This window comes from Rattus norvegicus, chromosome 19 (genome assembly GCF_021556685.1).
Source record: "Rattus norvegicus strain SHRSP/BbbUtx chromosome 19, alternate assembly SHRSP_T2T, whole genome shotgun sequence".
Lineage (NCBI taxonomy): Eukaryota > Metazoa > Chordata > Mammalia > Rodentia > Muridae > Rattus > Rattus norvegicus.
In genome coordinates, this window is record NC_141552.1 from 25,323,068 (window position 1) to 25,349,079 (window position 26,012).

Consider the following 26,012-nt stretch of genomic DNA (forward strand, 5'->3'; position numbering starts at 1 on the left):
GATGGTCTTAAGAGTCAAGAGTTACAAATCAATTTTTATTCATAAGGAATACAATTTACAAAAAACAGGCATAAAATGAACAACTAAAATGGTATAAAAATGAAAAACAGTAACAAGAATATATAACTATGAATTAACAAAAAGAAAACTTCAATGAAAATCATAACCAAAAACATTTCTTAACAGCATTTTCTTAATGAACGTTTAGAAACACAGTTGTAGTGCTGTTTCTCCTCTAGGACATGAGATGTCAAGGCAGTCCCGTCAGATGTCTCTCAAATGGTGTTGTCCGTATGAGAGAGGAGAAAGACCTCAAGGAGACAGGCTGGCATACGGATACATAAATTTAGGGTCTCTAAACATTGAGGAAATTAACTGAGAAGAAGAATATTCACCCACAAAATGTCTTTGACTGTTGAGGATTGTCGTCAGCAGGGAACTCCTGACAGAGAAACTCACTCTTTAGGGGGCTGTCTTCCTGGGATCCGTCCTATTCCATGTCTCCTGCAGTTTCTGAGACCTGGGAGGAGAAGGCAGCTATTAAGACACTGATTTGGTGGGGACATGCATACCAGCTGTGAAGTTGCTGCCTTCTGTCCCTTCAGCTGCATTGGACAGACAACACTGATCTTTCACTGAAATCATTGCTGATATCTCTGCAGGCTGGGGAAAGTCACCAGCAACCCTCACAGTACTGTGGGATAACAAGCTGCTCCTCAGACTTTTACCAGTGCAAACCAAGAACGGGGAAATGGGGAGAGACCTAATTGGGGTGCAGGAAGAAAGGAGAAGGCCACATGATACCCAGATCAAAGCCAATGACCAGGACTCATTTGCCATTTGCACTTGGTTCTTATCCCTACAAGGTGCTTCCAACCATCACATGACCCCTGTATGACCTTTGTCACAGGACCAAGAACTGGATAAAAAATCTTCATAGCATCCGATCTGTGATAGGGAGATGCAGTCATGTGATATGTTATTTCTCTGTCACCATTTCTGGACTGCAGTTTCAAAAAGGGCAGAGAAGTATAATTGCCCATAATTCAGTTTATGAAGAGTGGTTAAAATCCCAGAATGCTTGTGCATAGACAGAGCAATGAATAACTCTATCACATGAGGTGGGTGACTTACTGGGTGTGGGGAGATTAGAAAGATGATAGGGGAAGCAAAGATGTATCCAATAGGCAAATGGTATCAGACATTGTTAATCTGACTCAGCTGCTTGTTCCTACCACATTTTGCTGGGTCTGGAGGTTGCTGGTCTTCTCCTGTTCGTCTTCCTCAGTCGGGTTCAACTCAAACAAATATCGCTGTAACTCCTTGCTCTCCTGCTTCAATGTGACCAACTTCTTCTTCATACATGCCTGGTCCATCAGGAGCCGGCTGTGCAGGTTGCTGGAAACACACTCTGCATAGTAAGATCCTGAAGCCTCTTCCTCCCATTCCAACTGCCAAATCCCACAAACTCCACCAGGACCCAGATTCCCATAAAGACTTCATAGAATACATCTCCATACATGTAAGGCTGCTGCACAAACAGCAAACGGCCAATCCAGGGAAGAATAAATTGTTTCTGTGACCCAAGCATCAATAAGGGTCCATGTCTCTCCAAAAGAACAAGAGATCTACAACTATCCATGAAAGCCCAATGCATCGGGGCAACATCAATTAGTAGGCGGCAAATAACCACAAGAGGACAGTAGAACCAAGGGAGGTCATGGAAACCATGTGGTCCACACATTGAGCTTTGTTAAACCTGGTATGACCCCAGAGACGCAGGTTGGCCTAATAACACTCTGATGCCTGAATCAGTATAGTTCTATCCAGAGCCTTCTAAAGATGCATAGACACTGTGGTCATGAGTCACAGTCTCTTATGGAACTGAATCTGAGTCCAAAAGACCCACGACACAGTGATATTTAAACAGCAGAAGAGATGGGCCCAGAGCTGCAGACCCTCCGGTCCAGAAGAAAGAGAGGCAGACATGGCCATTCCACAATGATGGGCCCTTCTGACCAGTACTTACCGATAGAAGTGAATCTCCTTCTTGAGCTCCTGAAATTTCTCACGATGTTCAATGTTCTTTGTGTCTAAGTTGTGCAGTAATGACATGACCTCTTTCTCCTTTATCTTCAAGTTTTCATAAAATGGATTTGGCCTGAAGTAGGGGCTGGCCCCAGGAAGATAGAACCCAATGAACATCGAGGTTTAGGATTATATGAACTCAGGCTGTGTCCTGTACTACCCCAGCCCTGGAAGGACACTTTCTGAATTCTACATATTTGGATCTTCTTCAGCTTCAGAAACTTGGAATTGTGTGCCCAGGACAACAGAAGCTAAGCACCCAGATAAAGGGTTCCCTGGCTCACTTTTTTCAATCAGGAGGGCTGGATCTACATTCAAACCTGTTATGCTGTCAAGAGCCTAGGCCACAGAGCTTACCCAAACACACACACACACACACACACACACACACACACACACACACACACACACACAGACACATCCAGAAACCTCTGATTTCATTTTTCCTGTTTTGACAAGTGGAATGCTACAAGCCGAATAACTAATATTCTAGAGGCAGACACTACACATAATTCTGGAGATGAGACCAGATATTGCCACAAACTTATAGTCTTCCCAAGGCATACAAATGTACAGACAAATGTGACCACACAGGCAAAGAACTGTGCTGTTGAAAGTGGGGCTTCCAAAATAAAGCACTTGCACCTCCATGAAACTATTATACAGGTATATCCTGAGGTCAAAAAACAGACCCCTAAATTCCAAGGGTGGAGGGACACAGAAACATATAAAAGTTGTGCATATGCATGCAGACCTATGCACACACAGACACACAAACTGGGACACACCCACAAGAAAAGCAAAGTAAACAGACTCAGAGAATGAGAAAGAGAGACAAATATGGAAAGAGCACAATGAGAATCAGTAGAAATGTATGCACCATTACTGTCTCAGAGTTTAAGGCACACAGACAAGAAGGACCAGGCCTGAGCCTCAGGCCTTCTAGTTAAGCATTGATATGAACAATGTGGGACCTGTCACCTAAGGGTGCTGCCAGGAGATGATAGTGTTCAGTCACCTTCCTAGCAAGTACAAACACTCTCCACAAACTCACAGCACCTAGAACCTTGCAAAGCTGCCACCTGTCAAGGGCTTTCCAATTGTACACTGGGAACTCATGCTCCAGTGACTTTATCCCTGAATTCTTAACTTAGATCACAAGTTCAGATTTTCAACAGGCGGAATCAGAGAGTCCATTTCCAAACTCACTCCTCAGTAAGGGTCAGGTTCTGAATCTCCTATCTATGGGAGATGAGGTTTAGAACAAGGTCGTTTGTTTGGAGCAATGCATACCTCTTGTTCATGGATCCACCTGTCAGATAAAGGAGGCGATCTGTCAGCTCATTTCTCTCCTTGGTAGTTAGCTCCAGTTCTCTATTCAGCCTCTCCTCTTCCTCGTTGGCCTGCACCTTGTTTAGGACATTTTCAGGGCATGACGTCTGTCTGCAGGCCTCTGTAGGTAGAAGAACACAAGTGAACTCTAAGGGGCGAATGCATAGAGCATACACAGACCACAGTGAGGTCCAAACAGGAGAACATGCTTGGAAGCCAGTGTCAATGCAAGGAGTTTGGTCTATGTGTAAGAGGCATCTTAAGTGGATCATAGTTCCCCCACTACTCTATAGAGACCAAGAGATGTAAGCAGCCAGGTGTTCCCTATGCCCGCCCACACAGGCTTACAAGTACCAGAGAGATGCCTTCTCCACGATTATTATCAGGTACGCAGGCTACAACCTGGTTTCAGGACCCTCACCCCTCTGGTTTCAGAAGTCAGATCATCAATTCAGCATCCACAATGACTTGATTGATCAGGGATACTCAGATATCCTACACTGTTACTCTAGTCCAATAACTTTGCATTAAAAAGTCATGTAGGGGGAGGACATGGTCAACAGACTTAATAATTACCCCTACTGAAATGACAAATGCCCCAGAAGTGCCAATAGGTTACAGGCTCTTTCTCTACCTGCTCCATATACTTTGGCTACTGTAGAAAAATATCTGCCACACAGAACCTCTAATATATGAAGGTAAGATTGGCCCTGTCAGCCAGAGGTAGTCAGAGGAGTTCTAAGAATATAAGGTCATGGCCAGGAGCACAGTTCTCTCCCTCTTACTACTGTCAGATAGACACTGAATTTAAAGAAGCAATGAAAGTGAAGTACATTGATGCCCTGTTTAATTCAGAAAAGTTATACCCTCCATGACTACTTATGGTGTTATTATATCAATTTAACCTACCGAATGCAGTGTAAAAGTAAAGACTAGAAGTTCACCCAATAATAGCATAGGCATTGCCATATCCTCCATGTGGTTATGGAGAAACTAATGATGTGAAAACCTTGACTTTCAGGAATTGTGATAATCATGGAATTCAATATCTGTGGAGATGTTCCAGTGGTTGTGGCCCATTACTAAAAAGGCCAGCAGAAGACCCCCACACACACCCCTGACAGGAAGCTCAACATACACTGCCCAGAACTTACTCCACATCCCCCATGTCCTGTGTCCATCATTACTTTTAGGTTTCGTTTGCTTCACTCTAGACTCTTCTCTATCAACATCAACTCTCCCAAAGCGCCTACTAAGACGGGCAAACATGTCTGTGGATATATCCTTTGGACACTAAGAGAAAAAGTAGGGAATTGGTTGTCACAACGATACTGGTGACATCACAGGGATTCCAAGATCTCTATAGGAGACAATAGAATGTCCACGAAGGGACTGCTGATGTCACGGAGAACAGACTTTGCCTCTTGCTAATGTTCTCCCTGTACTGAGCAAAAGCTGATGTGCCCTTTTCAGGAGACTTCCCTGTGGCATAGCCACTGAGCACCACATGCTTCCAAAGCCAAATTTGACTCTAGGCTTGATTGGAAAAACCTAAGTCATTGCTATGTATCTAAATGAGTGCTTCCTCCCCAATCCCTGCACAGAAGTGTTTCATCCTACCTCAAATTCTACTTAGTCAGCAATATTACCCATTAAAGATTACTGAGAAATCACACCACTTCCTATAAGTAGCCAAAGAGGTCTCCTGTCTCATCATGTGCAGGTGCATGAAATCACACCCAGAAATAGCCTGTCGGGTAGGTTGCGATGTGGGTGTGTGTTAGAGGTACAACCTGAAGCTTTGTGCTTAACATTTGACAGTTGCCACCGGATTCCATAGGAGAAAGAATTGCATTCATTATGGTCCTGGCAACAATGTGTTGATCTGTTAGCAGAGGAAACTGAAATATTGGATCCACCAGTGAATGCACCCTCAGGCTGAGTGTGGGGCTCTCCTCTTTGCACTTAAGTTACCAAAGCAGGATTGCTTACAGGCCTCTCTAAGCTATAAGTGTGATTTCATCTGAAAAATAAAATAGTCAGCAGATGTGGGGGGGGGGCTGAAGCCAAAGGAGTAGGACAAGCCTAGAGACATAACTCAGTGGACAGAGTAGGAAACAAGCATCTTCACTCCTGTTTCATGGATCACCGCACAAAACACAAAAGCATCTATCATACTAAAAAAAAAAACAACCAGTTATTTTATTGAATGCATACACTAATACTGTTACAGTATTAGTAGCAAAGCTCAGATTTTGGTGGCAGATCCATGACTTGAACTATCTTCCTGACAACATATAAAGCAATAAATTAATAAATAAATAAATAAGAAAAAAACACAAAAATAAAAAACACAAAAAGCACAAGCCTCTCAATGAAGTTACACAAAAGTGATCCAGTGGTCACTTCTGACCAGGCCATTTTAGCTATGACAGTGCATAGTGACCCTTAATTTGATGGGTCCTATATAAAGCTTTGTGCAATATTGTCATTTTAACAAACCTCATCCAGAACATACATAACGACACAGGATATGATCACAATGTCCTTGCTGTGTATCAAGTTATTTTTCTGTGTCCTTGATTGTCAGGCATATTACAGCAACAAACTGAGATGGCTGGTAGACTTGGAAGAAAGTGGATATGAAAGATCCCCGTTTGATATCAGTACAGCCAGTTCTTTTTTTTTTTTTTTTTTTTTTTTTATTAACTTGAGTATTTCTTATATACATTTCAAGTGTTATTCCCTTTCCCGGTTTCCGGGCAAAATCCCCCTCCCCCCTCCCATTCCTTATGGGTGTTCCCCTCCCAACCCTCCCCCCATTGCCGCCCTCCCCCCATAGTCTAGTTCACTGGGGGTTCAGTCTTAGCAGGACCCAGGGCTTCCCCTTCCACTGGTGCTCTTACTAGGATATTCATTGCTACCTATGGGGTCAGAGTCCAGGGTCAGTCCATATATAGTCTTTAGGTAGTGGCTTAGTCCCTGGAAGCTCTGGTTGCTTGACATTGTTGTACTTTTGGGGTCTCGAGCCCCTTCAAGCTCTTCCAGTTCTTTCTCTGATTCCTTCAACGGGGGACCTATTCTCAGTTCAGTGGTTTGCTGCTGGCATTCGCCTCTGTATTTGCTGTATTCTGGCTGTGTCTCTCAGGAGCGATCTACATCCGGCTCCTGTCGGTCTGCACTTCTTTGCTTCATCCATCTTGTCCAATTGGGTGGCTGTATATGTATGGGCCACCTGTGGGGCAGGCTCTGAATGGGTGTTCCTTCAGTCTCTGTTTTAATCTTTGCCTCTCCCTTCCCAGCCAAGGGTATTCTTTTTCCTCATTTAAAGAAGGAGTGAAGCATTCACATTTTGATCATCCGTCTTGAGTTTCCTTTGTTCTAGGGATCTAGGGTAATTCAAGCATTTGGGCTAATAGCCACTTATCAATGAGTGCATACCATGTATGTCTTTCTGTGATTGGGTTAGCTCACTCAGGATGATATTTTCCAGTTCCAACCATTTGCCTACGAATTTCATAAACTCGTTGTTTTTGATAGCTGAGTAATATTCCATTGTGTAGATGTACCACATTTTCTGTATCCATTCCTCTGTTGAAGGGCATCTGGGTTCTTTCCATTTTCTGGCTATTATAAATAAGGCTGCGATGAACATAGTGGAGCACGTGTCTCTTTTATATGTTGAGGCATCTTTTGGGTATATGCCCAAGAGAGGTATAGCTGGATCCTCAGGCAGTTCAATGTCCAATTTTCTGAGGAACCTCCAGACTGATTTCCAGAATGGTTGTACCAGTCTGCAATCCCACCAACAATGGAGGAGTGTTCCTCTTTCTCCACATCCTCGCCAGCATCTGCTGTCACCTGAGTTTTTGATCTTAGCAATTCTCACTGGTGTGAGGTGAAATCTCAGGGTTGTTTTGATTTGCATTTCCCTTATGACTAAAGATGTTGAACATTTCTTTAGGTGTTTCTCAGCCATTCGGCATTCCTCAGCTGTGAATTCTTTGTTTAGCTCTGAACCCCATTTTTTAATAGGGTTATTTGTTTCCCTGCGGTCTAACTTCTTGAGTTCTTTGTATATTTTGGATATAAGGCCTCTATCTGTTGTAGGATTGGTAAAGATCTTTTCCCAATCTGTTGGTTGCCGTTTTGTCCTAACCACAGTGTCCTTTGCCTTACAGAAGCTTTGCAGTTTTATGAGATCCCATTTGTCGATTCTTGATCTTAGAGCATAAGCCATTGGTGTTTTGTTCAGGAAATTTTTTCCAGTGCCCATGTGTTCCAGATGCTTCCCTAGTTTTTCTTCTACTAGTTTGAGTGTGTCTGGTTTGATGTGGAGGTCCTTGATCCACTTGGACTTAAGCTTTGTACAGGGTGATAAGCATGGATCGATCTGCATTCTTCTACATGTTGCCCTCCAGTTGAACCAGCACCATTTGCTGAAAATTCTATCTTTTTTCCATTGGATGGTTTTGGCTCCTTTGTCAAAAATCAAGTGACCATAGGTGTGTGGGTTCATTTCTGGGTCTTCAATTCTATTCCATTGGTCTATCTGTCTGTCTCTGTACCAATACCATGCAGTTTTTATCACTATTGCTCTGTAATACTGCTTGAGTTCAGGGATAGTGATTCCCCCTGAAGTCCTTTTATTGTTGAGGATAGCTTTAGCTATCCTGGGTTTTTTGTTATTCCAGATGAATTTGCAAATTGTTCTGTCTAACTCTTTGAAGAATTGGATTGGTATTTTGATGGGGATTGCATTGAATCTGTAGATTGCTTTTGGTAAAATGGCCATTTTTACTATATTAATCTTGCCAATCCATGAGCATGGGAGATCTTTCCATCTTCTGAGGTCTTCTTCAATTTCTTTCCTCAGTGTCTTGAAGTTCTTATTGTACAGATCTTTTACTTGCTTGGTTAAAGTCACACCGAGGTACTTTATATTATTTGGGTCTATTATGAAGGGTGTCGTTTCCCTAATTTCTTTCTCGGCTTGTTTCTCTTTTGTATAGAGGAAGGCAACTGATTTATTTGAGTTAATTTTATACCCAGCCACTTTGCTGAAGTTGTTTATCAGCTTTAGTAGTTCTCTGGTGGATCTTTTGGGATCACTTAAATATACTATCATGTCATCTGCAAATAGTGATATTTTGACCTCTTCTTTTCCGATCTGTATCCCCTTGATCTCCTTTTGTTGTCTGATTGCTCTGGCTAGAACTTCAAGAACTATATTGAATAAGTAGGGAGAGAGTGGGCAGCCTTGTCTAGTCCCTGATTTTAGTGGGATTGCTTCAAGTTTCTCTCCCTTTAGTTTAATGTTAGCAACTGGTTTGCTGTATATGGCTTTTACTATGTTTAGGTATGGGCCTTGAATTCCTATTCTTTCCAGGACTTTTATCATGAAGGGGTGTTGAATTTTGTCAAATGCTTTCTCAGCATCTAATGAAATGATCATGTGGTTTTGTTCTTTCAGTTTGTTTATATGATGGATCACGTTGATGGTTTTCCGTATATTAAACCATCCCTGCATGCCTGGGATGAAGCCTACTTGATCATGGTGGATGATTGTTTTGATGTGCTCTTGAATTCGGTTTGCCAGAATTTTATTGAGTATTTTTGCGTCGATATTCATAAGGGAAATTGGTCTGAAGTTCTCTTTCTTTGTTGTGTCTTTGTGTGGTTTAGGTATAAGAGTAATTGTGGCTTCATAGAAGGAATTCGGTAGGGCTCCATCTGTTTCAATTTTGTGGAATAGTTTGGATAATATTGGTATGAGGTCTTCTATGAAGGTTTGATAGAATTCTGCACTAAACCCGTCTGGACCTGGGCTCTTTTTGGTTGGAAGACCTTTAATGACTGCTTCTATTTTTTTAGGAGTTATGGGGTTGTTTAACTGGTTTATCTGTTCCTGATTTAACTTCGATACCTGGTATCTGTCTAGGAAATTGTCCATTTCCTGAAGATTTTCAAATTTTGTTGAATATAGGTTTTTATAGTAAGATCTGATGATTTTTTGAATTTCCTCTGAATCTGTAGTTATGTCTCCCTTTTCATTTCTAATTTTGTTAATTTGGACGCACTCTCTGTGTCCTCTCGTTAGTCTGGCTAAGGGTTTATCTATCTTGTTGATTTTCTCAAAGAACCAACTTTTGGTTCTGTTGATTCTTTCTATGGTCCTTTTTGTTTCTACTTGGTTGATTTCAGCTCTGAGTTTGATTATTTCCTGCCTTCTACTCCCCCTGGGTGTATTTGCTTCTTTTTGTTCTAGAGCTTTTAGGTGTGCTGTCAAGCTGCTGACATATGCTCTTTCCTGTTTCTTTCTGCAGGCACTCAGCGCTATGAGTTTTCCTCTTAGCACAGCTTTCATTGTGTCCCATAAGTTTGGGTATGTTGTATCTTCATTTTCATTAAATTCTAAAAAGTTTTTAATTTCTCTCTTTATTTCTTCCTTGACCAGGTTATCATTGAGTAGAGCATTGTTCAATTTCCACGTATATGTGGGCATTCTTCCCTTATTGTTATTGAAGACCAGTTTTAGGCCGTGGTGGTCCGATAGCACGCATGGGATTATCTCTATCTTTCTGTACCTGTTGAGGCCCGTTTTTTGACCAATTATATGGTCAATTTTGGGAGAAAGTACCATGAGGAGCTGAGAAGAAGGTATATCCTTTTGCTTTAGGATAGAATGTTCTATAAATATCCGTTAAGTCCATTTGGCTCATGACTTCTCTTAGTCTGTCGACATCACTGTTTAATTTCTGTTTCCATGATCTGTCCATTGATGAGAGTGGGGTGTTGAAGTTTCCCACTATTATTGTGTGAGGTGCAATGTGTGTTTTGAGCTTTAGTAAGGTTTCTTTTACGTATGTAGGTGCCCTTGTATTTGGGGCATAGATATTTAGGATTGAGAGTTCATCTTGGTGGATTTTTCCTTTGATGAATATGAAGTGTCCTTCCTTATCTTTTTTGATGACTTTTAGTTGGAAATTGATTTTATTTGATATTAGAATGGCTACTCCAGCTTGCTTGTTCTGACCATTTGCTTGGAAAGTTGTTTTCCAGCCTTTCACTCTGAGGTAGTGTCTGTCTTTGTCTCTGAGGTGTGTTTCCTGTAGGCAGCAGAATGCAGGGTCCTCATTGCGTATCCAGTTTGTTAATCTATGTCTTTTTATTGGGGAGTTGAGGCCATTGATATTGAGAGATATTAAGGAATAGTGATTATTGCTTCCCTTTATATTCATATTTGGATGTGAGGTTATGTTTGTGTGCTTTCATTCTCTTTGTTTTGTTGCCAAGACGATTAGTTTCTTGCTTCTTCTAGGGTATAGCTTGCCTCCTTATGTTGGGCTTTACCATTTATTATCCTTTGTAGTGCTGGATTTGTAGAAAGATATTGTGTAAATTTGGTTTTGTCATGGAATATCTTGGTTTCTCCATCAATGTTAATTGAGAGTTTTGCTGGATACAGTAACCTGGGCTGGCATTTGTGTTCTCTTAGGGTCTGTATGACATCAGTCCAGGATCTTCTGGCCTTCATAGTTTCTGGCGAGAAGTCTGGTGTGATTCTGATAGGTCTCCCTTTATATGTTACTTGACCTTTTTCCCTTACTGCTTTTAATATTCTTTCTTTATTTTGTGCGTTTGGTGTTTTGACAATTATGTGACGGGAGGTGTTTCTTTTCTGGTCCAATCTATTTGGAGTTCTGTAGGCTTCTTGTATGTCTATGGGTATCTCTTTTTTTAGGTTAGGGAAGTTTTCTTCTATGATTTTGTTGAAGATATTTACTGGTCCTTTGAGCTGGGAGTCTTCACTCTCTTCTATACCTATTATCCTTAGGTTTGATCTTCTCATTGAGTCCTGGATTTCCTGTATGTTTTGGACCTGTAGCTTTTTCTGCTTTACATTATCTTTGACAGTTGAGTCAATGATTTCTATGGAATCTTCTGCTCCTGAGATTCTCTCTTCCATCTCTTGAATTCTGTTGGTGAGGCTTGTATCTACAGCTCCTTGTCTCTTCTTTTGGTTTTCTATATCCAGGGTTGTTTCCATGTGTTCTTTCTTGATTGCTTCTATTTCCATTTTTAATTCCTTCAACTGTTTGATTGTGTTTTCCTGGAATTCTTTCAGGGATTTTTGCGATTCCTCTCTGTAGGCTTCTACTTGTTCTCTAAGGGAGTTCTTCATGTCTTTCTTGAAGTCCTCCAGCATCATGATCAAATATGATTTTGAAAATAGATCTTGCTTTTCTGGTGTGTTTGGATATTCCATGTTTGTTTTGATGGGAGAATTGGGCTCCGATGGTGCCATGTAGTCTTGGTTTCTGTTGCTTGGGTTCCTGCGCTTGCCTCTCGCCATCAGATTATCTCTAGTGTTACTTTGTTCTGCTATTTCTGACAGTGGCTAGACTGTCCTATAAGCCTGTGTGACAGGAGTGCTGTAGACCTGTTTTCCTCTCTTTCAGTCAGTTATGGGGACAGAGTGTTCTGCTTTCTGGCGTGTAGTTTTTCCTCTCTACAGGTCTTCAGCTGTTCCTGTGGGCCTGTGTCTTGAGTTCACCAGGCAGCTTTCTTGCAGCAGAAAATTTGGTCTTACCTGTGGTCCCGAGGCTCAGGTTCGCTCGTGGGGTGCTGCCCACGGGCTCTCTGCAGCGGCAGCAACCAGGAAGTCCTGTGCCGCCCCTTCCGGGAACTTCAGTGCACCAGGGTTCCAGATGGTCTTTGGCTTTTTCCTCTGGCATCCGAGATGTGTGTGCAGGGAGCAGTCACTTCTGGTTTCCCAGGCTTGTCTGCCTCTCTGAAGGTTTAGCTCTCCCTCCCACGGGATTTGGGTGCAGAGAACTGTTTATCCGGTCTGTTTCTTTCAGGTTCCGGCCGTGTCTCAGGGACAGGGGTCCTGCCGTTCCTGGGCCCTCCCCCACGGGAGCCCAGAGGCCTTATACAGTTTCCTCTTGGGCCAGGGATGTGGGCAGGGGTGAGCAGAGTTGGTGGTCTCTTCCGCTCTGCAGCCTCAGGACTGCCCACCTGACCAGGCGGTTGGGTCTCTCTCTCACCGGGTCTGGGAGCAGAGAGCTGCTGCGGGCCGGGATCCGCAGGTGTGAGACTTCCGGTAAACACAGAACGTGCCCGGTCCTAGAGAAATTCTGCTTTCCTGTGTCCCAAGCTCACCAGGCAGCTTTCTTGCAGCAGAAAATTTGGTCTTACCTGTGGTCCCGAGGCTCAGGTTCACTCGTGGGGTGCTCCCCACGGGCTCTCTGCAGCGGCAGCAACCAGGAAGACCCAGCCAGTTCTTAAGAATGAGAATCTTTTAAGCTGGCCCTCGCTTAACCCCTAGACGTTAGACAATAGACCAGAAAGTACAGAAAGCACATTCCCACCCACTCTCTAGGAAGCTGCCCGACCATAAGAACAGAGGGTATAGAACATAATTACTGCAGGGCAATTACAGGACAGGAAACATCTCTGGGAAGCTGACTGATCACCATAGAAGTGAGATGTCCTGGGTACTGAATGCAGCTGTGCTATAGGCTGACATAGCTATAGCCTTGTCCTGGGAACTCCAGAAGAGGAACACCTGCCAAGACAGATATCCTTGGTCCTTGTCCTGGGATCCCCAGGATAAGAAAACATATATCAAGTCAGACGTCCTTCATACTGAAATAGCTGCATTGATGTGGTTACGGCCTTATCCCAGGAATTCCAGGACAAGAAACATCTGCCTAGTTATCCTTGGCACCGAAATAGCTGAGCTAATGAAACTGTGTGATCGTAAATGACTGTTTAAGCTGTACATTTCTGTTGTTCGAGGCTCCTCACATCCCTCCTGTGTGAGGACCGTGTCGAGCCCCAGTGCATTGGTATCCCAAGGTAAACCTCTTGTTTTTACATCAAGACTGAGTCCTGTGTGTTCATGGGGTGGTGATTGTCCTCAGGACTAGAGCGAGAGTCTCCTCTGTGTGAGGGTCTTTCAGATGAAGCTATAGTTGTGGGTTACACACATCAGTTCTCATTGGCTAATGCTGTCCTCACAGTCCTTGGAGGCCCCTTTGTAAGACTACCTGTTGGAAAGTGGAAGCAGCTTTATTTGAGCTCAAAGTGAACCTGACGAGCAATGTAGGGAACAAGATGGGGTAATTGAGAACCTGTCTAAAACCTGCACTGAAACCCACCCTTCATTCAAAGCATCATCTACCAATTCTTGAATTTTTACCATTCTCTGCCAACCAGTCTTTCATTCAGGAAAGGTAGAAAAGAACTGGAAATGATCTTTGTATTCTAAGGACCTCGATCTGTCTTTCCTTAGGTCCACGTTAAGAACAAATGAAATGGGTATCACCATCTGAACAACTTAGTATCATCTACTCAGCATTTCTAGCCTAATACTGTGCCTATGGCAATCTCAAGCTTCCCTAATGTTTCTGTCCCAGCAAGAAGAATGAAGTTCTATGGTCAATCCCGAGTGAACCTTTCAAGGGGTTAGAAGAAAGCCATCAGAGATATTGCACTTCTTTGTCCTTAGATTAAATCAAGATGATACAACGTGAATCTATTGGGCTATTCAACCATACATCTTCCTCACAACCCCATCTATCTGAGATCATTGCTTGGCAGAATTCATGCCCCACCATCCTAGATATTTCTTGATTCATTGCTGCCAAGGGCCAGGTTTCCTGAGTTTTGTTTTTTGTAGAATTGGGAGTAGTCAATCATTGTTGCCCTCTGTAAGATATGACAAATATCTATAATAACTGACCACACTGTACTTGTGTATACAAGTACAGTAGTGGAAAATTCAGCATAACTGAGGAGTGGGAAATCACCACTGTGTCCTGGCCTTTCTCTGCCCACATCACAGCTCACAGGCAGCTGGGGCAAACCTTGAGTTCCTCTGTAGAAACAGAGTGAGGTTGAATGGACACTGAGCAGGCAGAGCAACACAGCTGAGGCAACTCAATTCCAGCAACAAATGCATTATGTGTTTCCCATCTTAACAGCTCCTTTTGAGGACTTGTCCCCACACCTAGCTTAAACACAGCAATTTGCATACATGCCAGCCTATTTCATATTGTTGCTGTAATATGCCTCCACATCATAGATTTCAAAAAAGAAAGAAAATAAACCTGACAGTGAGAAGGGTGATGCGTGTCAACATCTAGTGCGTTAGCGGCCCAGGTACGGTCACAAATAACCAGGACACAGGGGATGCAGAGCAAAGGCAGATGCAACTGCATGCAGCTGCAGGCTTATTAACCCTTATACAGGCATGAATATGGATTACCTCACATTCCCTTTTGGCAAGATATAATAAGATCGTTATTCCCATGATACCAGGAACAACCGAGGCAAGACTAGGCAAAGAAGTGAGACTAAGCAAAGGTTCTTCTTAAAATATCTGTATAGCAAATCACCCCTCTTCCTAGTATCACAATACACTTGTCATAAGCCAGAGAGCATGAGAGCCGCTTCCACAAACATAGGACACAGTACAACATAGTGTGAGGTAAAGTGAGAAAACATTTTCTTCTCAAGGGCAGCGTTCCACCCCCTGCTTGCATCTCTCAGCCATCTTTCCTTGAGCCTGTCTGGGAAGTGTATCTCAGTGACTCCACAATTTCTTTCTTTGTTCTTTTGTTTTAAAAGTAACACTTTCTATAACATACCTAAATGTCCTCAAAGGGGTTTAATCGTGCAAAAAGAAAGCAATATAATATATAATGTATGTAACCTTTAATGACTGTATCTATTCTCTTAGGGGTATTATTCAAATACCTTCCCAGATCTGGATTTAACTTTGGTAATTGTTATCTGTCTACAAAATCAACAATATCGAAGAAATATTCCAGTTTTCTGGCGTAAAGTCCTCGGGAGTAAGAACTAATGATTTTGGAATTTGCTCGGTGTCTATTGTTATGTCCCTCATTTCATTTCTGATTTTTAATTTATGTATTGTCTCTCTTCTGCATTGTTAGTTAGAGGAAGGGGTTGTCTCTCTTGTAGATCTTCTCAAAAAAAAAAGAGGAAGAAAACACAGCTCTTGCTTTCCTTGACTTTGTATTTTTCTCTTTGTTTCTAAAGGCTTGATTTCAACCCTGAGTTTATTGCCCTTGATCAGATCCTACAGACTCTCTATGGGATGAAGCTTTGCCTCACTTGGTAACAGCAGCATGGAATAAATGAAGCTTCTGCTGATCTCTGTTGTGGTGTTGCACATCACAATCTCACAGAAAACCATGCATAGCCTGGTTTTAGGCTCTATTAAAGCAGCCCACTATTTCAGTGTTCCCTGCAAGATTCCATGGAACAGTAGTAACATAATTCTGCATGCACATTGACAGGTTTCTCCACGGTCTTCTGGGTCATTTGATAAAAGTTTATAGTGAATTCATGGATGAACACACACACACACACACACACACACACACTTTACTGACATGGTGCATATTCTTTGCACACCAAAAATAAAGTGAGCGTTACTGAAAATGCACCAATAGTGCAATCGATGGAGGGAGCTGTGGGGAAGCTGGGGCTTAGAGTTACTTAAAAGACCCGATGCAGATTCTCCATCTATTAGAGGAGAAACTTGGTAGACAATGTGGTTCTTTATTTTCTTTCTCTAGAGCACACAGGACTAGGGTAGCAGCTAGGGCTTTGAGTGTGTTTGGCAAGTACTGTAGCACTGAATTAAATCCTAGGGCTGGAACCATATTAATCATCTACAACAATTACAGGGCAGGCTGGATGACGACACTCAGCTGACAATGTGGACATCTCAAGACAGTCACTGGACAATGGCTGACACACTTGTCTGAAGACTGGAAATGTTTCTCGATCTTGGAGAGGAAAGAAGGACCCTCCAACTACACTGTCCTCTAAGGACGTTTATTCAGGTGAGGGATGACAGGGACTGTTTTGTCTCATGTCACACATGTCAGTAGAAAATATCCTAGGTATTGGATGGCGCTGTTAGCATTAACAGAACAAAGCACAGTGTTGGGAAGGATAATAAATTATGAGTAGGATTAGAAAACCCCAAGCCTCTTCCAGGTTCTAGGAGAGCAAAAAAAAAATAATAATAATACCACGAAGTACAGTATTAATGGGATAGTTTGGTTAAATCTAGTTACTAGTTTCTATTGTGATACCTGTTGTCAGTGCCTGCGCCGACCTTGTGTGAATATCGGGTGTAGGGTTGTGGGGTTGAAAGAAAACACGTACACGGGTCACCCCTTTTTAGCGAGTGCCACCAAGGCTTTACTGAGATCTCTTATGTACCAGAGGCAAAAGCCGTGGAAAAACAACAAGGCAGGTGAAAATCCCCAACCAGGAAAATAGGACAAGTCTGTGTGGTGAAAGTTCCAGCCCAATCAGGGGCATAAATAGCTTCTTAAAAACAAGAAGCAGGAAAGCTCAGTGGGGAGGAAGGGTGCCATGGAAAATCCCAGCCCCAAATCAGGGGCTAAGAGCAGCTGTCAAAGGTGTAAACAATTCTTGCTATAGCAGGCTGAAAGGCTCAGTGAGGGGGGAAGGAAACACCAAGGTAGGGCCCAACAGGAGCCTTCCCTGGTGGCTCTAATGTTTCACTTTCCTATGCCAACTGGCCTCCACACTGTTTCTAGCACCATAATGATTTCACATCTTCCTCCTAAGGAATTTTGTGGCAACCTTTGAATGCTAAGCACAAGGAGGTTTGTTAAAATTCCAATATTGCAGAAAGCTTTATATAGGGCCCATCACATTAAGGGTCACTATGCACTGTTTCATCTAAAATGGCCTAATCAGAAATGACCACCAGACAACACTTCTTGCGAAGTTCCTATGAGAAGCTTAAGTATTTTATTCTTCTTTCCTTCCTTCCTTCCTTTCTTTTTTTCTTTTTTCTTTCTTTCTTTCTTTCTTTCTTTCTTTCTTTCGCTTTATAGGTTTAGAGGAATGTATTTTGGGCCACGGATCTGCCCCTAGTATCTTAGCTATGGATGTGATCAATCAGTGTTAGTGTATGCATTCAATAAAATGTCCATTTTTGACTAAGGTAGATGCTTCTGTGTTTTGTGGGGTGACCCATTGTCAATGTGTAGTGAGTTGGGGGCCCTGGGTATGGTCGCATACCCCCAGGACACAGGGGGTGCAAAGCAAAGGCAGAAGCAACTGCACACAGTTGCAAGCTTTATTAATCCTTATATAGCTAGGAATATGCATTACTACAATTTTCATTTTGTCAAGATACCATAAGATCATTATTCCCAGGATACCAGGAACAATGAGGGAAGATTAAACAAAGAAAGATGAATAAACAAATGCTTCTTCTAAAAATATTCATATAACAAATAACCTCTCTTATTATAATCAAAATATACTCACCATTACCAAGAGAGCGTAAGAACCACTTCCACAGAAACGGGACACAGCAGAACATAATTTAAGGCCAAGTGAGAAAAACATTTTCTTCTCCAGGGCGGCATTCCAGCCCCTACTTGAATCTGTCACCAGGCCTTTCTTGACCCTGCCTGGGAGCTGCATCTCTATGTCTTAACAATTCCTTCTTTTTTCTTTTGTTTTAAAGTAACACTTTACATAACATAGCTAAAGGTCCTTGTAGGGGTTTAGTCATGTAAAAATAAAGCAACATAATACATAATGTACATAAGATTATGGCAAAACTAGCTCCTCCAGCGCTATGGAAAATCCTTTGAAGTCAAGCCTTGGGATCTAATCCTGTCAATTGATCAGCCAATAATTTCGCTATTTCCATAGGGGTAGTATCTTCTAGCTGTTTACCAAAAGACATTCGAACATCATATTTCAAGGCATTAATTACTTTTGAAGCACTTTCATTACCCTCTAAATAGGCTTGAATTAACTTCCAATCATGTTCTGTGTCATTATCCATATATTTACTAACAGAAAAGTAGTAGGATTTCATCATGATAAGCAATATAAGCCCGATAACTGGCATTGGGTGCAGCAGAAGAAACCATGAGTAAAACACACATTGCTAAGAATAAGTGCTCAGCAGTAAAGGACTTTCCTGAAGGGGACAAATTATTCCTTTCAATGCTTAATCGCTTCACCTGACCCCACATAGGTAATAGGGTTGTCACTGCACAGATCCTTATCCATTGTTGTTTGTGGACACTAAGAGAAGCCAGGGCCACAGTAATGGAGGACACCTCCTCATCTCCTGAGAACATCCATCAGGAGAGAATGTAGCTGGTTTAACTGGATTCCTTTGAGGGTAGGGAGCAGTTCTTATTATTCTGTGCTTGGATCCATCTCCCGGGTAATCAGAATAGTCTCCCATCCTGTAATGAGACAAAACCCTCTCCCCTATATACAATGATGTCCCTTCCTGCCATTCAGCATCCTGGGCAATTTTTATCCATACTGTCTGTTCCATGCCTTCTGGGGGAAGTTCAACAAAGTGTCTATCTGCTCTTGATATAACTTCACATTGTGGTAAATTAAGAAAATTAATAACGTATAATGCTTGTGCCATATAGCTCTGGGACTGGTCTGCAAACTCCATTCAGGTTGCATAAGGCCATCTCTTTTCCCCCTTTTTAATTTTATAATTTGTCTTTTCAGGGTATGGTGAATTCTTTCAACAAAAGCTTGTCCTTGTGTATTGTGTTCTGTACCAGTAATATGTACAATATGATATCGTTGACAAAATTGTTTATATTGATAAGAAATATATGTTGGTCCATTATCAATTTTAATTTTAGAAGGCAGTCCCATAACAGCAAAATTTTCCAATAGATGCTGTATAACATGAGCAGTGCGTACTCCTGGCAATGGTGTAGCCCACACAAATTTTGAAAAATTGTCTATGCTTACATCTATATGTGAAAGGCGACCAAACTCAGAAATATGGGTTATATCGATCTGACACGATGTATTAAGTTGCATCCTTCTGGGATTAATTTGAGATGGAACACATTTTATACGTGAAGACTGACACACAGGACAATTAGCAATAATTTGTTTGGCTTGAGAATAGGGAAGCTTATATTTAATATGTAAATATCCTGTATTGGCATGATTATGACTGTGTTCTTCTGGGGTAGCAAATGCCACTAATTGATCTACCATATGATTGACATGTGTTAAAGATTCTGGAAATTTTGAATGTGATCTAGTATGTGTAATGCATATTCTAGAGTTTCATAATAACAATAGTCCTTTAATATATGAGAATAACATTTAATATAGGCTTAGATGTAGAAACAACAGCAGTCGCAGTATTCTGTACTACTCCTACAACTCCTATAGCTGACTCAGCTATAATATTTTTCATCATGAGTAAAATCCTGGAATACATTAATTACCGCTAATAATTCATTTTGTTGTACTGACCCAAAAGAAGATTCTTGTCCCCAAAATTAATCTTTGGTCCAATAAGCCATCTTGGTGTTAGAGCCATCTGTAAACACAGTAAAGGCTGATGGTAATGGATCAACAGAAATTAGTGTATTTATCAAATTTTTTTTGTTGTTTTTTAAAGCAATCCCACAATTTACTATGGGGAGGATGAAATTCAATATTTCCAGTGTAAGAAATCATGGATAATTGAAAAACCTCAGACTTCTGCATTAAATATTCCACTTTATCTTTGCTTAATGGGAAAACAATAGCAGCACAATCATATCCCCTCAGAGTAACAGGTCTTTGTATGCCTTGCTGAACAATTAAAGAAATTTGTTCCTCATAATTTGTTAATGTTTGGTTAAAGTTGTATTTAATATAAACCTACTCTAAAGGCAACTCATCCTGAGCGAAAGTGCCTGTAGGATATTCAAGAGTATTTAAACATATAATTTAATAACTCTATCTGGATCAATACATGCCAAATATGCATCTTTCCATTTTCAGAAAAGATACCCTTGCATGCCTTCATATAAGCATTAATATCCCCAGCCTCCTTTATAGGTAATAATGCTCTCCTGTACTCTTCATTAGCATTTTCAAAAGCAAGCATTTGCAGCAGTTGTCCTCCAGCTTCCTCTCCTACCATTGTTCTTTCCAATGTTAATTTTAATATACATAAAAACTTAATACATGGTTCATAGAAAGCTACTACCTTTTTCAACCAACCAGTATCATCCTTTATAATAAGTCGGTTGGGCCAAACCTTGAATCGATGCTGGACTAATTATAGGAAAAGAAAAAGCAGGTGAATTCGTCATTATCATCCTGTGAATCTAATGGTCAACATGCCATCCTCGGGAAACGACTTAGAAAAACCTGCTTCAGGCAGTGGTGCAGAGGGCAAAACTTTTACTTTCGTTTTGTCTTAATGAAGCTCTAGCTTCTTGTTCTGTATTCGTTATTACCCTGTCTGCATTCATGGCCTTGAACACAGTAAAAATTACAGCCCAAAGAGACCAGAAATTGGAATCTTTTTGCCCTGCCTAACAGCCTTTTTCACCTTAACTTTCACTTTGACCCAGATATCAGAATCCCTGGAACCCTTGTCAGGGAACCATGGAGGTTACTCTTGCTGTCTCTAAACACTTCTCTAAACCAGACTGATAGACATGAATTCCCTGCACTCTTAAAGATGCTTAAGCATAGCGAGATGAAGAGAAGATTTATCTTGTCCCATTTCCTTGTAATAAAATGTACTTACCTTATCTGACTGTCCAGACTTACCTTCAGGGACCCTGTTCCAGTGCCATAGGTCGACGTCTAGGGTGTTGGGAGCCCTGCGTCCGGTCGCATTCCTTTCTGTGTTTCCCGATGCTCAGTGGCCATGCCACTCCAGCATGCTTTGAAATGAACCAGTCCGCAACCACCACCACCACCACCACCACCACCACCACCACCACCACCACCACCACCAGCACCACCACCAATTTGGTTTTGTAAATAAAGTTTTATTGACATCGCCATCCTCAGCTTTTACATCCTGTTCAGTGCTGCTTCTGGCTACAGCTGCAGGGCTTAGGAGCCACAGAGCCCTTTAGGCTCCCAGAGTTGAGAGCATTGACCTTTTGCCTTGTTTGTGAAAGAGGTGACTGACCCCTGTGCTCGAGGTGGCCTTTCCGTGCCCCTTAACCCATAGCATAGGTCTCTGTGCCATCCTCTCCCTTTGCTATGGTGTGCACTTCCTGGTACATTTCCGTTAGCTCTTGACATTTCCATAGCATTGGGTCTTGCAAATTGAATTTGCATGGCACCAGGAATAGACCTGATAGCAGGGTGTGGGACACTCCCTATGGGGACCCTGCCCAGGATCCCCTTACTTTTCCAGTCAACTACCTGAACAGTGAGCCTTTGTGGGACAAGGTACTTCACGACATGACTTGACCTCTCTGCAGTGCACCCAATCCCTGTTTGGCTCAGATGTCCCCCAGAGAGGTTGTGTGAGTGTCCCCAGTAGAGGCAGCACTCTGTGTGGTGGCATTGACATGGCATCCAGGAAAGTCAAAACCAGAGAGACATGTCGGGCAGTTGGAAGCAGATGTCTGTGTCCATGGGGAGAAGGATGGACTAGACACTCCTGCAGGGGGTGAGCTGAGAAGCACTTCCTTGGCTTTTTCACAACCATACATCCTGCATGCCATGCTGTGTACCCATGCTGAGCTGAAGCCCCAGGCTTTGAGTCTCCCACAGCTGCTGTGTCCTGGGGCCAGAGTAGGATTAAGCAGACTTCAGTAGGAGAAAGGTGAAAACCCTGGTTGCGGGGTGGGGATGGCACAGTCATAACACACCTCACATGAGGCCCCTGACTTAGAGCCGTATAGCAGCTGTGACAAGCCAGCTCTGGTGACACTCATCTGCAATCTCAGCCCATGGGGGGTAGAGGCAGTAGGATCAGTTGTTTAATTATCCTTGGCTACACGGCAAGTTCGAGGCCAGCCTGGGCAACTTTGTCTATGAAAATAAGACAAAATGAGGTCTTGACTCTGAGCATCACAGTCTGTACCTGGCACAGTTGACCCACCCAGGTAAGAAACCCCTCTGTCCAGAGGCCATAACTGCAGGAGACCCCTGGCCAAGTGTCTATACAGCGCCCTGTTTGACTGGACTGTGCTGAGGACCAACCACGCTCTCCTCAACAGGAAGGACAAGGGAGAGGCTGTTTCTGTGAGATTCCGGGCCCTGAGACGGCCATTATAAACCCTGTCCTTGGGAAAAGCCATGGAGACTGGGAACCCACGGGATCTCTGCAAACACCAGGGCTGGCAGAGGACTCTGATCCTCTACAGCAGCTGCTCTCAATCTGTGGGTTCTACATCAGCACTCCTGCACACCAGACATTTACATTACAGTTCCTCACAGTAACAAAGTTACACTCATGAAGTAGCTCTCCAATAAGTTTATGTTGGGATGACAACGACATGAGAACTGAAATAAAGAGTCACAGTGTTAGGAAGGGTAAGAACCGCCATTCTATAGGAACCCAGGCATCTGCACTCGGTGTCTGGAAGTGTGATAGGCTAGACTTCACCCTCAGCGATGCCAGCATGTGGGCACCAAGCCCAGGTTCCACCCCAATGCTTCCTGGATATGTGCAGGCCTGGTTCCATCACGAAGTAATAAAGGAACCCTTGGCAAAAAAAAAACTGGGTACCAAACTGGTCAGGAAAACACACCCCCTCTGCTGCAACTCCTCTCAGGAGGGCTAGTCTTCCCAGGAGGCCCCGGCTATAACCACACCTTGTCTCCCAGTGCTTGCCCATTGGTGCCTTGGCCATATTCAGATTTGAGGGCTTTGAACAGAATAGCTTCCAGCAGATTTGCATCAATGAATCCAACAAGTAGTTGCAGTTCTACTTAATCCAGAGCACCTTCAAGCTGGAGCAGGTGAGAGTGGACACCTATTCCCCAGCCCAGCCCAGCCATCACCCTGAATGTCAGCTGTGTCTCTCAGTATCAGCAGGATGGGACCTGGGCACCGTAGGTTCCCCAGGACCTAAAGCTATGTCCTTGAACTCACTGCCATGCTCAGCCCTTCCAGCCTCTTTCAACACTTCTGGATGCTCAATTGCTCCTGCAGCAAGGCAGGAGTGTGCACATTCTGTCACGTCATTTGTGTGTGTCTACAGGAGGTCAGAGCCTGTTCCCTGTGTTCATTTCTTTTGCTGTATTTGCCTTTCTGAGGAGGCAGGACCCACAGGTATGGGAGGCAGCCACATGCATATTCTGCAGCCATGTCTGATTCCTCTGAGGCTCAGTCCCACCCACACACCTACCCTCCAAACTCCCGACTCCATGTCACCCCTGGGGCTCTGTAAACCTTCCTGCTTTCTGTCTTTATATAACTGGTGACAGTCCAGCCCTCAGTGGTGTCATACAGTGTTAGTTTGTCTTTGCACTGCCTGGAGGTCTGACTTAGGAGAATGGCTACCATTCTCATTCCTGTTCAAGGGTCAGAATCTGAATCCTATGTAAGGCTGAATAATACTCCAACACATGGCTGGGCCATGTTGAATTTACACAGTCACCTATGGATCTTATATTTTGGCTTGTAAACACACACATATAAGACTCAAGTGACACCCAAGTGGAGAATTGCTGGAGTCCTCCATGGCTTTCTGAACCGTCTGAGAGACCATCCTGTCCACAGTGTATAGGACACCATCTACTCATAGCTCACACAGCATGAGAAGATTAGGGAGGGTTAACCTGGCTTCTCTGTCTCCTACTTTCTGCCACACTAGCCCTAGCATCTTTCTGTATTGCAGTGAATGTTTAGAACCCAGGAGGATTCCAGCTTCCTTGCTCAAATATAGCAAGTTCCTCCTTGCCTGCTTTGAGACTGAGTCTCATGCAGCCCAGGCTGGCTTTGATCTCACCATTAGTTAAGATGGCCATGAACTCCTGGTTCTCATGCCTCAGACGTCTCTGAGTGCTGGGTGACAGGTATGCACCACTCTTAAGTTCTGCCACTGGGACAAGAATGAGCAGAGCCAGCTCTGAAGCACACACTGTGCTGGTGTCAGTGATGACTGACTTATGATCCTGTCTTCCTTGCACATGGCCCTTCTCCTTGGTGCATGCCATCCTTCCTCCCTGTGACTCATGGGGGACACCAAGCCTGAGGATGTCAGCAAGAAGTTTACTTACTTCACTGGGTTGGAGGCTGTTAGGTTCCTGCGTCAGTAGGTGAGATTCAAGCTAGAAGGTTTGTGGCATGAGAAACCGGAACAGAACTGGAATGGCAGGAACAATCGTCACCTGGCTCTGAGAAGACCAGGTGGGCAGAAACTCATCGTTGGGCAGGTAGTGAGCTCAAGACCAGGCTGGGCATTGCTCAGCGCATGTGAACAGGTGTGCTTACATGGACATGTGTTTCCCCCACATGGTCACCACTTATCCAGGCACGGTGAATACTCCAAGGAGCTTTTTATGTTTTAACATTGTGTGTGTTTGTGTGTCCATACATACATATACACACATACATTCGTACATAAACACGAATACACGTACATGAAAACACATGCATATACATGACTATACACATTCATGCTCACACACACATATATACACACCTACATGCATACACACACACACACACATACACACACATACACACATACACACATACACACATACATGCATACACACATACACATATACATACACACATACACACACATACAATACATATACACACATACAAATACACCTATACACACATATAGACAGACATATACACACATATACATATAAACATATACACATACATGCATACACACATTCATATCCACACGTACATACAGACATATACATATATACTCACATACATGTAAGCACATGAGTGGAAGCCAGAGGACAGCTTGGCCCTTGTTTCTCTCCTTTTTACCACATGGGTCCTGGGGATTGAGTCAAGCTCATCAGACTTGACAGCAAGCCCCTTTAACTGTAGAGCCCTCTTGTTGGGTGCCAGTTGCCTCTTTCCACAAATTCTATCCATGGTGGGTTGTTTAGAGTTGTTATTCTCATGATTCCTTCAGCAATAGCGCAGACATCATTTACACTGCATTAGGAGTTATAATTCATGTAGATGTCAGGAGAGCTGGAGGCGTGGATCAAGAAGAGAGCCCACTTTCAATGTCATTATGTGGTATTGCCTTAGGCCCTTTTATACACTCCCCTGGCTTTGTCTGAGTATATGTTTGAGGTCTCTCTATGACTGTGCAAAGAAGTAAGAGCTAGGGCTGGGCCACAAAATAGGAAAGTACTTGTTCATCCAAAAACAAAAACAAAAAACAAACAAAGAAACAAAAATAGCTCTAGGGTTAAATATTGGTGCTAGTACTGAACTACACAGCCAGAAGGTATTTTTCTAAGTAAATAACACAATATTGGGGATGACAATATGATCAAATATCCTACAACATAAGTTTGCAATGTTACCTACATTTTATAAATCAAGTCTGACCACCGTTTTGGTTGTTTCCAATCTTGTCTGAGTGCATCATCACGGGAATCCCAAGGAAAATCAGAACTGGGTTCTTGAAGCTGTTGCACAGGGCCAGTATAGACCTAAATACCACAGAGGAAACCTTGATTCTTATCTCAAGGGATCATTCACCATCCCTCTTGTCACATAACTTATGACAAGACGTCACCTTTCCTAAACTTAGCCT

General features: G+C 42.8%; 2 protein-coding genes across 5 annotated transcripts in view; one reads left to right on the forward strand and one right to left on the reverse strand.

The window, feature by feature from the left end:
• LOC147999238 (uncharacterized) overlaps window positions 1–26,012 on the forward strand; it is a 143,793-nt gene that overhangs the window by 11,379 nt on the left and 106,402 nt on the right. The gene's annotated exons all lie outside the window — the stretch shown is intronic.
• On the reverse strand, window positions 16–21,238 carry LOC147999239 (disks large homolog 5-like). Of its 4 annotated transcripts, XM_087596412.1 has the most exons (7): window positions 21,067–21,238; window positions 19,771–19,837; window positions 4,608–4,713; window positions 3,382–3,541; window positions 2,030–2,173; window positions 1,236–1,398; window positions 18–520 (listed from the first exon to the last, which is right to left on the reverse strand). In XM_087596412.1, exons 3-7 carry the CDS (start codon window positions 4,687–4,689, stop codon window positions 491–493), a joined length of 579 nt encoding a protein of 192 aa, XP_087452538.1. In that variant the 5' UTR covers window positions 4,690–4,713; window positions 19,771–19,837; window positions 21,067–21,238; the 3' UTR covers window positions 18–490. The 4 variants fall into 4 exon arrangements, with proteins under 4 accessions (XP_087452539.1, XP_087452541.1, XP_087452538.1 ...); XM_087596413.1 differs by lacking the exon at window positions 19,771–19,837 and having other exon boundaries at window positions 16–520; window positions 21,067–21,201; XM_087596414.1 differs by lacking the exon at window positions 4,608–4,713 and having other exon boundaries at window positions 19–520; window positions 21,067–21,207.

Excerpts from the sequence above, each read along its gene's own strand:
- LOC147999239 (XM_087596413.1), bottom strand. The coding sequence starts at position 4,689 with ATGTTTGCCCGTCTTAGTAGGCGCTTTGGGAGAGTTGATGTTGATAGA. Across the intron at positions 3,542-4,607 it reads GAAGCAAACGAAACCTAAAA|AGGCCTGCAGACAGACGTCA; the intron begins GTAATGATGGAC and ends TTCTACCTACAG. Across the intron at positions 2,174-3,381 it reads GGTGGATCCATGAACAAGAG|CCCCTACTTCAGGCCAAATC; the intron begins GTATGCATTGCT and ends TCCTGGGGCCAG.